Consider the following 12,881-nt stretch of genomic DNA (forward strand, 5'->3'; position numbering starts at 1 on the left):
AAATAATCATGTACAGTTATGCACTCAATACTTGGTCGGGAATCCTTTTGCAGAAATGACTGCTTCAATGCGGCGTGGCATGGAGGCAATCAGCCTGTGGCACTGCTGAGGTCTTATGGAGGCCCAGGATGCTTCGATAGCGGCCTTTAGCTCATCCAGAGTGTTGGGTCTTGAGTCTCTCAACGTTCTCTTCACAATATCCCACAGATTCTCTATGGGGTTCAGGTCAGGAGAGTTGGCAGGCCAATTGAGCGCAGTGATACCATGGTCAGTAAACCATTTACAAGTGGTTTTGGCACTGTGAGCAGGTGCCAGGTCGTGCTGAAAAATGAAATCTTCATCTCCATAAAGCTTTTCAGCAGATGGAAGCATGAAGTGCTCCAAAATCTCCTGATAGCTAGCTGCATTGACCCTGCCCTTGATAAAACACAGTGGACCAACACCAGCAGCTGACAAGGCACCCCAGACCATCACTGACTGTGGGTACTTGACACTGGACTTCTGGCATTTTGGCATTTCCTTCTCCCCAGTCTTCCTCCAGACTCTGGCACCTTGATTTCCGAATGACATGCAGAATTTGCTTTCATCCGAAAAAAGTACTTTGGACCACTGAGCAACAGTCCAGTGCTGCTTCTCTGTAGCCCAGGTCAGGCGCTTCTGCCGCTATTTCTGGTTCAAAAGTGGCTTGACCTGGGGAATGCGGCACCTGTAGCCCATTTCCTGCACACGCCTGTGCATGGTGGCTCTGGATGTTTCTACTCCAGACTCAGTCCACTGCTTCCGCAGGTCCCCCAAGGTCTGGAATTGGCCCTTCCCCACAATCTTCCTCAGGGTTCGGTCACCTCTTCTCGTTGTGCAGCGTTTTCTGCCACACTTTTTCCTTCCCACAGACTTCCCACTGAGGTGCCTTGATACAGCACTCTGGGAACAGCCTATTCGTTCAGAAATTTCTTTCTGTGTCTTACCCTCTTGCTTGAGGGTGTCAATAGTGGCCTTCTGGACAGCAGTCAGGTCGGCAGTCTTACCCATGATTGGGGTTTTGAGTGATGAACCAGGCTGGGAGTTTTAAAGGCCTCAGGAATCTTTTGCAGGTGTTTAGAGTTAACTCGTTGATTCAGATGATTAGGTTCATAGCTCGTTTAGAGACCCTTTTAATGATATGCTAATTTTGTGAGATAGGAATTTTGGGTTTTCATGAGCTGTATGCCAAAATCATCCGTATTAAGACAATAAAAGACCTGAAATATTTCAGTTAGTGTGCAATGAATCTAAAATATATGAATGTTAAATTTTCATCATGACATTATGGAAAATAATGAACTTTATCACAATATGCTAATATTTTGAGAAGGACCTGTACAATCCTCCACTGGAGATTATCCCACCCATTTCTCAATGGGGGTTTTGTACAGGGCCCACCAACAGCCTCTTGGGGTAGAGCTGGTGTCAAAAACCTTGATACCCTCATTTCTGCCAGAAAGCGTAAATTCAGAACATTCACACAGATATTGTACAAGACTTTCTTCCCCACGCCTTCAGAACAACCAATCTTGGAGAGACAAGAGATTTTCTGGCTCATCCTGCCACTGATCCACTCCAGGAGAGACATTTAGTGAAGGAAACACATACTCATACTCATCATCCCATTGGTCGGACAGAGTACTGTTAACAGCAGATTTTCTTCCCTTCCATAGCTCCCAAAAACTACTAAAACCTTGGCAAAAAAAGGTGTCTTGAAGCAGTTTAGTGTTAAAATGCCAATGTGATTTGCATCTAGTGGTGTTTGAAATAAGAAAATCCAAGTAAACTAAATGATCAGAAAAACCAACTGGACAAATTATGCAGTTACATAGTCTATTTCTATAATCTTTTGAGATATAAAATCTGTCCAACCTAGCCCCACTCACTGTCCCATCCTTCATTTTTACTCTTGTATACCGTTTATCTTGAGGGTGTTTAGTCCTCCAAGCATCAACCAAATTAAGCTCTAATGTCACCTGAGCTAACTTTAAAGGATGATGGAAGATGAGGTTCTTTTCCTGTTCTTTCCTGCTGTAAAACTGTAATGTACTCTAATCACCAGGACCAAACCTGGGACTAACTCAGTACAGAAAACAATGTTAGCATCTAGACCTAATGAAAATAAAATTGCTACACCAACAGATGATCTGGTCCCATGAGACACAAAATATTTACCTTTCCAACTCATACCCCACTCTACCTCATTTTCATAATCTGTGTGTCTCTTGTAAAAACACAACATTAAGCTTCTTTTGAATGATAATCTCTAAAAAACTATCTTTTTATGTGGATCCCTCCCACCATTGATATTTAATGACCCCACCCTGATATTATGCATACAGGTGAAAAAGAGAAGGAAGACCGGCAGAAACAGTAAAAGGAAGACCAATCAGTGTACTTTAATCATAATCTTATTTCGGAATTTTTAATTGTTTTGAACCTTTGCCTTTATTTGTCATTAACTGTCTTCGGACATTTGTCTTGTATCTTTTCAAGCGGTACCGTTTCTTTTCATCAAGGACTAACCATCATTTCTACAGTATTCTGCTAATTTGAGAAATTTCTTAAAAATACATAGTACGTCATAAAATGATCCAAATATTCTCATTTAACCCTGTCTATGTCTGTAATTATATGCATTGTTTAGAATGTGCCTAGATTTAAAGGTTTTCCAATTAAAAAAATTAAAAACATTGTTTATACAATACAAGCCTATAATGACCTAAATTTAAATATTCATACAAAATTCAAATGTCATCATAAAAAAATTTTTATATTCTCAGATGACCATGTCTGTAGAAGGAACAATATAAGTATTTATTGAAGTCCCCGGATTTAGTGCTTTATCCAACAAAAAACTGTTAATCGTTTCTACAGTACTCAGCCAATTTGAACATTTCTTTAAAAATCCATAGTTTGTCAGAGAAATCTCTAAAAATTCACCAAGAACATATTTATTATCAAGAATATGCCTGACGTTTCTCAGCTACCACACTTTAACTATAACTCAGCATTTGTGTAAGAAAATCACAAAATAAAAAAAAATAAAAAAACAGTCATTCCTTAAATATTTGAACCACCAATTACTCGAACTATAGACTAAGCTCTTAACCATTGGACCACCCAAATCATATTGAAATTGAAAGATCAGAGTGAGAATGTTGTATGGCTACCCTATTAAAAATAGTCATAATGACCCAAATTGAAAAATTAATGTAAAATCCATGATTTGTCAAAAAATCTCAAAATCAACAAGAACAACTTTAATATGAAGAATACGCCCAAATATTTTCAGCCATCAAACTTCAATTAATTTACCACTGGAACCACAGGTTAGGCTCTTAAGCATTGGACTACCCAAGTCAAATGAAAAATCAGAGGAAGGTTAAAGATAGACCGTTAGATGGGACTACTCTCAAAGTAGTATTTGTGGGGATGTTGTTTTTTTCGGAAAGGTTGCATCATTTTATGACAAATGTAACAAGATGCAATGCAAACCTTTTTTGGGGTTTATCAACTTGACAAGTCTCATTTTTAGTAGAATAGCCAATAATGACCTGATTTAACAAACAATCATAACCATATCTATATGTGGAATGATATACAGTGCCTTGCGAAAGTACTCTGCCCCCTTGAACTGGTCAACCTCTTGCCACATTTCAGGCTTCAAACAAAAATATATAAAATTTTTATTTTTTGTGAAGAATCAACAAGTGGGACACAATCGTGAAGTGGAATGACATTTATTGGATGTGTCAAACTTTAAAAAAAAATTTAAATCTGAAAAGTGGGGCGTGCAATATTATTCGGCCCCCTTGCGTTAATACTTTGTAGCGCCACCCTTTACTGCAATTACAGCTGCAAGTTGCTTGGGGTATGTCTCTATCAGTTTTCACATTGAGAGACTGAAATTCTTGCCCATTCTTCCTTGCAAAACAGCTGGAGCTCAGTGAGGTTGGATGGAGAGCGTTCGTGAACAGCAGTCTTCAGCTCTTTCCACAGATTCTCGAGTGGATTCAGGTCTGGACTTTGATTTGGCCATTCCAATACCTGGATATGTTTATTTGTGAACCATTCCATTGAAGATTTGGCTTTATGTTTTGGATCATTGTCTTGTTGGAAGATAAATCTCTGTCCCAGTCTCAGGTCTCTTGCAGACTCCAACAGGTTTTCTTCCAGAATGGTCCTGTATTTGGCCCCATCCATCTTCCCATCAATTTTGACCATCTTCCCTGTCCCTGCTGATGAAAAGCAGGCCCAAACCATGATGCTGCCAACACCATGTTTGACAGTGGGGATGGTGTGTTCAGGGTGATGAGCTGTGTTGCTTTTACGCTAAACATATCGTTTTGCATTGTGGCCAAACAGTTTGATTTTGGTTTCATCTGACCAGAGCACCTTCTTCCACATGTTTGGTGTGTCTCCCAGGTGGCTTGTGGCAAACTTTAAACGAGACTTTTTATGGATATCTTTGAGAAATGGCTTTCTTCTTGCCACTCTTCCATAAAGGCCAGATTTGTGCAGTGTACGACTGATTGTTGTCCTATGGACAGACTCTCCCCCCGCAACTGTAGATCTCTGTAATTCATCCAGAGTGATCATGGGCCTCTTGGCTGCATCTTTGATCAGTCTTCTCCTTGTTCGAGATGAAAGTTTAGAGGGACGGCCGGGTCTTGGTAGATTGGAAGTGGTCTGCATTTCAATATGATTGCTTGCACAGTGCTCCTTGGGATGTTTAAAGCTTGGGAAATCTTTTTGTATCCAAATCCGGCTTTAAACTTCTCTACAACATTATCTCGGACCTGCCTGGTGTGTTCCTTGGTCTTCATGATGCTCTCTGCGCTTTGAACAGAACCCCGAGACTATCACAGAGCAGGTGCATTTATACGGAGACTTGATTACACACAGGTGGATTCTATTTATCATCATCAGTCATTTGGGACAACATTGGATCATTCAGAGATCCTCACTGAACTTCTGGAGTGAGTTTGCTGCACTGAAAGTAAAGGGGCCGAATAATATTGCACGCCCCACTTTTCAGTTTTTTATTTGTTAAAAGAAGTTTGACACATCCAATAAATTTCATTCCACTTCACAATTGTGTCCCACTTGTTGTTGATTCTTCACAAAAAATTTGACTTTTATATCTTTATGTTTGAAGCCTGAAATGTGGCAAGAGGTTGACCAGTTCAAGGGGGCCGAGTACTTTGGCACTGTACATTGTTTATCATGTCCCTAATTTTAACGATTGTTTAAAAATAAATTGTTTTTTCAATAACATTAGTAATAATGACCCAAATTTAAAAATTCACATAAAATCCAGTTTGTCAGAAAAATCTATAAAAATTCACCAAGAACATCTTTAATATGTAGAATATGCCTGACGTTTCTCAGCCAACACAAATTTGTTTCATCAAAATTAATTTATAATCATCATTATTGATTAGCATATTTATAGACTATTTGTACAGTGGCCAGTCCAAATTGAACAATGTTTATGGGGGATTATAGGCATTGTCTGCTTACAGTACAGACCAAAAGTTTGGACACACCTTCTCATTCAAAGAGTTTTCTTTATTTTCATGACTATGAATATTGTAGCTTCACACTGAAGGCATCAAAACTATGAATTAACACATGTGGAATTATATACTGAACAAAAAAGTGTGAAACAACTGAAACTATGTCTTATATTCTAGGTTCTTCAAAGTAGCCACCATTTGCTTTGATTACTGCTACTCACACTCTTGGCATTCTGTTGATGAGCTTCAAGAGGTAGTCACCTGAAATGGTTTTCCAACAGTCTTGAAGGAGTTCCCGGAGATGCTTAGCACTTGTAGGCCCTTTTGCCTTCACTCTGCGGTCCAGCTCACCCCAAACCATCTCGATTGGGTTCAGGTCCGATGACTGTGGAGGCCAGGTCATCTGGCCCAGCACCCCATCACGCTCCTTCTTGGTCAAATAGCCCTTACACAGCCTGGAGGTGTGTTTGGGGTCATTGTCCTGTTGAAAAATAAATGATGGTCCAACTAAACGCAAACCGGATGGAATAGCATGCCACTGCAAGATGCTGTGGTAGCCATGCTGGTTCAGTATGCCTTCAATTTTGAATAAATCCCCAACAGTGTCACCAGCAAAGCACCCCCACACCATCACACCTCCTCCTCCATGCTTCATGGTGGGAACCAGCCATGTAGAGTCCATCTGTTCACCTCTTCTGCGCAGCACAAAGACACAGTGGTTGGAACCATGTAGAGTCCATCTGTTCACCTCTTCTGCGCAGCACAAAGACACAGTGGTTGGAACCAAAGATCTCAAACTTGGACTCATCAGACCAAAGCACAGATTTCCACTGGTAAAATGTCCATTCCTTGTGTTCTTTAGCCCAAACAATTCTCTTCTGCTTGTTGCTCGTCCTCAACAGTGGTTTCCTAGCAGCTATTTTACCATGAAGGCCTGATTCACAGTCTCCTCTTAACAGTTGTTCTAGAGATGTGTCTGCTGCTAGAACTCTGTGTGACATTGACCTGTTCTCTAATCTGAGCTGCTGTTAACCTGCGATTTCTGAGGCTGGTGACTCGGATGAACTTATCGTCCGCAGCAGAGGTGACTCTTGGTCTTCCTTTCTTGTGGCGGTCCTCATGTGACCCAGTTTCTTTGTAGTGCTTGATGGTTTTTGCGACTGCACTTGGGGAAAGTTTTCCCAATTGTTCGGACTGACTGACCTTCATTTCTTAAAGTAATGATGGCCACTCGTTATTCTTTACTTAGCTGCTTTTTTCTTGCCATAATACAAATTCTAACAGTCTATTCAATCGGACTATCAGCTGTGTACTGTATCCACCTCCTGCACAACACAACTGATGGTCCCAACCCCATTTATAAGGCTTGAAATCCCACTTATTAAACCTGACAGGGCACACCTGTGAAGTGAAAACCATTTCAGGTGACTACCTCTTGAAGCTCATCAACAGAATGCCAAGAGTGTGCGGAGCAGTAATCAAAGCAAAAGATGGCTACTTTGAAGAACCTAGAATATAAGACATATTTTCAGTTGTTTCAGACTTTTTTGTTCAGTATATAATTCCACATGTGTTAATTCATAGTTTTGATGGCTTCAGTGAGAAGCTACAATATTCATAGTCATGAAAATAAAGACAACTTTTTGAATGAGAAGGTGTGTCCAAACCTTTGGTCTGTACTGTAAGTAGTGTGCAAAATTCTACGGTGTTTGGCTTAACAGAACTAGAGATATAGCCACTAGCTTTATTACCACACGTCGTACGTTGTATTGACGCGCTTCGAGATAGAGGTTTAGCTAGAATAGGTACTTTTCAGGACTATGCAGAGAACACATGCAGAGGGTTTAAGCTCTCTAGGTACGAGTGATTTCTGGGCAATTTTTTTATAGACGAAAGTTTGGAGGTATATTTCTGCCCATAAGCCACGCCCACTTTGGCCAATCATTACCATATTGATAACATAGTCTCTAGGTGGTATCCTGAAGGAATGTACCAAATGTTATGCAAATATATACAGCTATTTTGGCTATATAAATTTATCTTGCTTATAGCGTCCCCTAGGCGTGGATCCCTCTGTAAATCAGTACGTACCTTCAGTTTTACCTTATGCACTACTGGTATGAACATTTTTCGTACACCTTAATCCATTTTGAAGTTGGGCCAAAAATTTTTTTTTGATTCAAAAAGTTCAAAGAACGTTTTTGAAATCTGTTCCATGTCGTTTTATTGGCTACATCCGCAGTCTCGCCAGGCCCAGTTTCACTTCCATTGGCGTCGGCTCTGAGGAGGAGTTAACCAAAATAGGTTTTGCATATTACGCAACATTGTTGCTAATTACCATAAACAAAACTCAAATGATTTAGAATGACTCGAAGAACATCCAGAAATAGAGATTTAATCTCTGCTAGCAGCAGTTTCAGAGATAATCAATGAAACGCATTTACGTTATAGCAGCGCCATCTAATGGTGAAACTTATTTTAAAAATTATGTACCTAGGTAGCACAATTCTGCATATGATCTGTGATTTCCCAACAAATTCTTTCAAAATAACTGAGTTCAATGGTCAAATGTGAGATAGCATATAAGCCACACCCACTTCTTAATTATATTAAAAGTATGTCCTCAGGCCAAGGCCTTGAGCATATGTAACAAGTTGCGCATCAATCCATCAATCCCTTATACAGATATAAACGTTTGGTGCCTAAAGCGCCCACTATGATTGAATGTGTATCAAACTAAATGTATACGCACAATAGCTCATCCACTATGAGGATCTTTAATCTTGTTTGGAAATCATGAAATATGGTAGAGATATAGTCAATTAACTTTTATGCTAGTTTGCGATTAAAGTTTGTCCGCATGTAGCTTCAACAACTTTCAAACATTTGAAAATATTTTCACCTTGATTGAGCTTAAAATGTAGGAGAAGTTATCAAAAATAGAGCATGCCTTTGTTGTGACGTAGCAAAAAATCTTCTTAGGCGGAGGTGGGCTTGACCAATTACAAAGTGATGCAGATTCATCCAAGGAACAAGGGGATATAAAGATTAGGAGTGTGGGACTTATGGGTTGGAAGTTTTAAGCTCAAATGTGTTGTCATACGTAATAGCAACTGAATTTCTGTATCTGAGTGTGATTCCCTACTAGGCTGCTATGTCAGTTCTCTTCCAGCATGCAAGAAACCCTAAACAAACAAAGAAACAAAGAGGTGAAGGGGATTTCTGTACCCCTATGATCATGAGGATTTGAGGAGTGAATGCTGCAAGTCACTGACTCGATTCAATCTGCTGGGTTTCCGTAGATAGAAAAACGTATTAAACAATTTGAATAATAAACTGAACATGTGCTGTGAATTGGCACAATATAAATAAAACTGAATTGAAGTGATCTTGTGATCCTAACAATACCTCTTACTGCTAAGAATATGCAACTGGTTTACCTGAGCTATTCTCTCTCTGTGTTAATAGAATCATGTTTGTCATGCACCTGGTTTACATCTAGAAAAAGGTGGAGGACTTTCTCGGGGTTGGGGGTAAGTCTGCTCAACCAGAAAAGTTTAAATATGTTGGTGTCATGTAGGGCTGCAACCAACAATTATTTTGTTAACAATTCATCTGTCGACTATTTTATCGATTAATCGATTAGTAATCTGATAGCAAAAGGTGCTTAATAGGAGATTTTTTACAGAATTTTAACCAGGTGAAGCTAAACCTAGGCCACTTGAAGAGTTCTGCAAAGAGCATATTTACAGACAAAGGTATTTCATCTTAACTGCAAAATCTGTATTTTTTGTCAAATTTGTGCTCTAATGTCTGCTCTGAGTGGGTTGGTCTTTCAGCAAATGGCTTGTTTTAGAGTCTCTATAGTCCAGTTAACAATGATTTGATTACTAAATTAGTTGATGATTATTTCAATAATCGATTAATCCAATTAATTGTTTCAGCCCTAGTGTCATGTTCAAAAGTGAGGGCTGGGCAGAGTGGCAGTTGCAGAAACTCACTGAGGCTTTTTTCGCAATGATGACTTTCTTAACGTGGTCTGTTAGGGTCCATATATGTTTCAACCCTTAGCTATGGTCATGATTCTGGATATAGGAGCTGAAATTAGCTTCTTCTGTAGTGTTACTGGGCTCTGCCTAACAGAAAAGGTGAGAAGCTCTATCATCCATGGAAAGTGTTGCTAGTCCACATCATGAGCTCAGGTGCTTCCGGCAGCTAATCAAGTAATCCTCCAAATTCTTCCCTTTGAGAGCTTTCCCAGGAAACCTTCGAGGAGCTCTTGTAGCAGACCCAGATCTTACTGGAGGGACTGCCCTTTAGGTCTGGGAACACATTGGGGTACCAGGCCTGAAACTGGAGACAATTGGTTGTCTGGTTTTCCCTTCAATATCTGTTAAATGGATGGATGGATGGATGGATGGATGGTGTTAAGTGTATGCCTGTAGTTATCACTCTTGTAACATGCAGCATGGCCAAGTTGAACTTGGGCACTTGCAGTTTTTTACTTGCTTTCATTTGTTGGTCCTCAAGCAAAATAATATCCTTCAATTCTCCAGGAGAAAGTCTACTAAAGACGAAACTCTCCAAGATTAACCCAGTCACAAAAAGTATTATGCTTATATCATTTATATTACATCTTTTACCTTAAAAGATTTGCAACAAGTATTTGAATATTGTTTACCATACCATGTTACTTCATATAGGACTTTAAAAAAGAACACATGGTTGACCAAAGTGCTGCACAACAGGTAAAACATTTGTGTATATAAAAAAGATGAAAGATCCTTCAACTGGGCACTGAAGTAAAATCACAGTCTATCCCTTCTGTTGGTGAGCTAGGAAACCCACAGGCCAAATGAAGCAAGCTACTTTATGTGTATAGCTTTGTTCATGCACAACGTAATCCAAAGGATGTAAATATGTTTGGTTAAATACAAAACAAGTAAAAAGCATAAAATAATCTGACTGTACCAATGGGAGCAAGGCCTCTCACCTTTTGCTGACCCATCTCCTGTCTGTCCAAGTCCACATCCCTCACTGGTTCTGCTTCGGGAGATCCTGGTGATCCCTTCTCAAACTTGCAGTCTGTTACGATCTTAGAGGAAGAAAGGGAAGACGCACGGGAGGAGGGGGAAATAGATGAAGAAGAGGAGAAGGAAGTACTGTCATGCTGAGGTGAGGAAGGTAAGGAAGATGTGCCAGTAGCAGGGTGAGCTGCGCTGTCCCCCCGGAGTCGCACAGTCTCCTGGTGCAGTGTCTCGTTCTCTGTTGCAAGCTCCTGCCGCTCCCGCCGAACACCAGTGAGCTCCTTGGTGAGGGTGTCCAGCCGCTGCCTTAGCTGCCGGATCTCATCCCGAGCTCTGTTACGTTCTGCACGAACCTGACAAACATCAACAGCAGCAGTCAATAGCTCCAGCCCTAATGGCTTTCTGGACAGGCAAACTTTCAGTAGCGTACTACTCAAAATGTTTAGCTAGCAAATGACCTTTACTGGGGAGGCATCATGCAAAAAATTTCTCTGCCCACCTTACTCCACTTCTCTCTCCAGTTGGCTGTACAGTCTGACCACCACCTCATGGTCTTCTCCATCTGGGCCGCCCTGGCCCGAGCTTCCTCCAGCTCCCTGAGCCTCAACTCCTCTCTGGTCTCCCAGTCCCCTCCTGCTCCCTCACCTAGAGAACCTAGCCCAAGGCCTCCAAGTCCAGGCGACAACAGCAGTGGAGGGCTGGAGCTGGGTGTTCCTACAGTGGGGCTGGGAGTGTGGGCAAGGCTGTCCGGAGAGCGGATGCCCCTATCTGATCCCAGACCCATGTTGCAAAGGAGGCCATCTCGGGCTGACTTCCCACCTTCAGACAGGTGGGGGCTGGGAGTGTGGTTCATTATGACGAAGTGACCGACCAGAATACACAGAGCGAAGGAACAGGGTGTGCTTGTTAGGGTTGAGATTCAGGAGAGCATTTTTGGTCTGTGAAAAACCTGGGGGCACAGAAACAGGACACATTTTATGTAGAGTATGTAGTTACCTTATTTGTTACCTATTTTTGCTGTAACTACAGATCCCAACAACTCAGGGAGGATCAGAAATGCTGCTTCTAAGGACAAAGCTGAAACTAAACACCATGCAAAGACACAGAAATACAGACAAAACTGCTGCTGTATTACCAAAACTAAGCTATGCACAAAGACCAGAAACATTTTGGCTTAGCCGACTGAGAAAAGCAATCTGGCACTAGTGTGTTACTCAGCCCTGTTGAGGACATGTGCACACTGACAGTATTTAAACTTTAATGTCCATCCAAAAACTGTCAGCACAACCTTCTTGCAATAAATGCTGCCATTAACCCTGTTCCTTGTTTTACTACACAGAAAGAAGTGCATCAAGGTTTCAAGTCTCCTTCCTGATCTCTCAACCCCAGCCAGTGGAAGGTCAACCATCCTGACCCTGGTTTTTGTTCTGCTTGAGGTTCCCTCCTGTGAAAAGGAAGCCATTCTTCTCCAATGTTGGCCTTTGCTTGAATAAAAGCAAAAATGTGATGCAATCAGCTAGTTTCTTCAAACAACCTTTTTCTAAATGATCTACTGAATCTGCTAGTATTATAATGTGATTAATTGAATTGTTTGTAATTGGATTGGAATCTGAATCCCAGTGTATTTAACTGTACTATGTAGAAATGAAACAAACTGAACTGAATGGATTTAGACTTAACTGGATAATACAAAACTGAGTGTGAATTTAACCTGTTTTCTATGGTAAACTGCATTGAGACTCTAACTGTTCTGAATTAGTGTATACTTAAACTGTATAGAACTGAAATGAATGAACAGTGTACACAACACAATGAAAATCGCTTTTTTGGCTTTTTTATTTCTTAAGTACCCAGAATAAGAAGATAGAGTGTCACATAGGAAGTGGCTTGTGCTTGTCCCTTAGTTCATGCCCATATGTTATGGTGGGTAACGTAGACTGTCTGGAAAACCGAGGGCTTCATCTTTTGGCTTAGCTCTCTCTTCACCACAATGGACCGGCACAGCATCTGCATTACTGTGGCAGCCGCACCTGTCCATCTATCAACCTTCCACTCCACTCTCCCCTCACTTGTGAACAAGATCCTGAGATCCTTGAACTCCCTACTAAACCAAGAGAGGGCAAGCCACCCTTTTCCAGTTGAGAAATATGGCCTCTGACTCGGAAGAGTTGATCATCATCCTAGCCACTTCACACTCGGCTGCAAACTGCCCCGATGCATGCTCTAGGTCTTGGCTAGAAAGGGCCAGCAGGACCACGTCATCTGTGAAAAGATGAGACGAAATCCACGGGTCCCCAAGTAAGGTAATGTA

General features: G+C 41.0%; 1 protein-coding gene across 3 annotated transcripts in view; it reads right to left on the reverse strand.

Annotated features, from left to right (window-relative positions):
* The window catches only part of ccdc102a (coiled-coil domain containing 102A), a 99,518-nt gene that overhangs the window by 35,796 nt on the left and 50,841 nt on the right, over positions 1–12,881 (reverse strand). For all 3 annotated transcript variants that reach the window (XM_047362979.1, XM_047362977.1, XM_047362976.1), the window contains exons 2-3: positions 11,070–11,519; positions 10,537–10,923 (exon numbers count right to left, since the gene is read on the reverse strand). In XM_047362979.1, the coding sequence (XP_047218935.1) occupies positions 10,537–10,923; positions 11,070–11,423 (741 nt within the window). In that variant the 5' untranslated portion in view covers positions 11,424–11,519. The remainder of the gene's footprint in view (positions 1–10,536; positions 10,924–11,069; positions 11,520–12,881) is intronic.

This window comes from Girardinichthys multiradiatus, chromosome 4 (assembly GCF_021462225.1).
Source record: "Girardinichthys multiradiatus isolate DD_20200921_A chromosome 4, DD_fGirMul_XY1, whole genome shotgun sequence".
Classification (NCBI taxonomy): Eukaryota; Metazoa; Chordata; class Actinopteri; order Cyprinodontiformes; family Goodeidae; genus Girardinichthys; species Girardinichthys multiradiatus.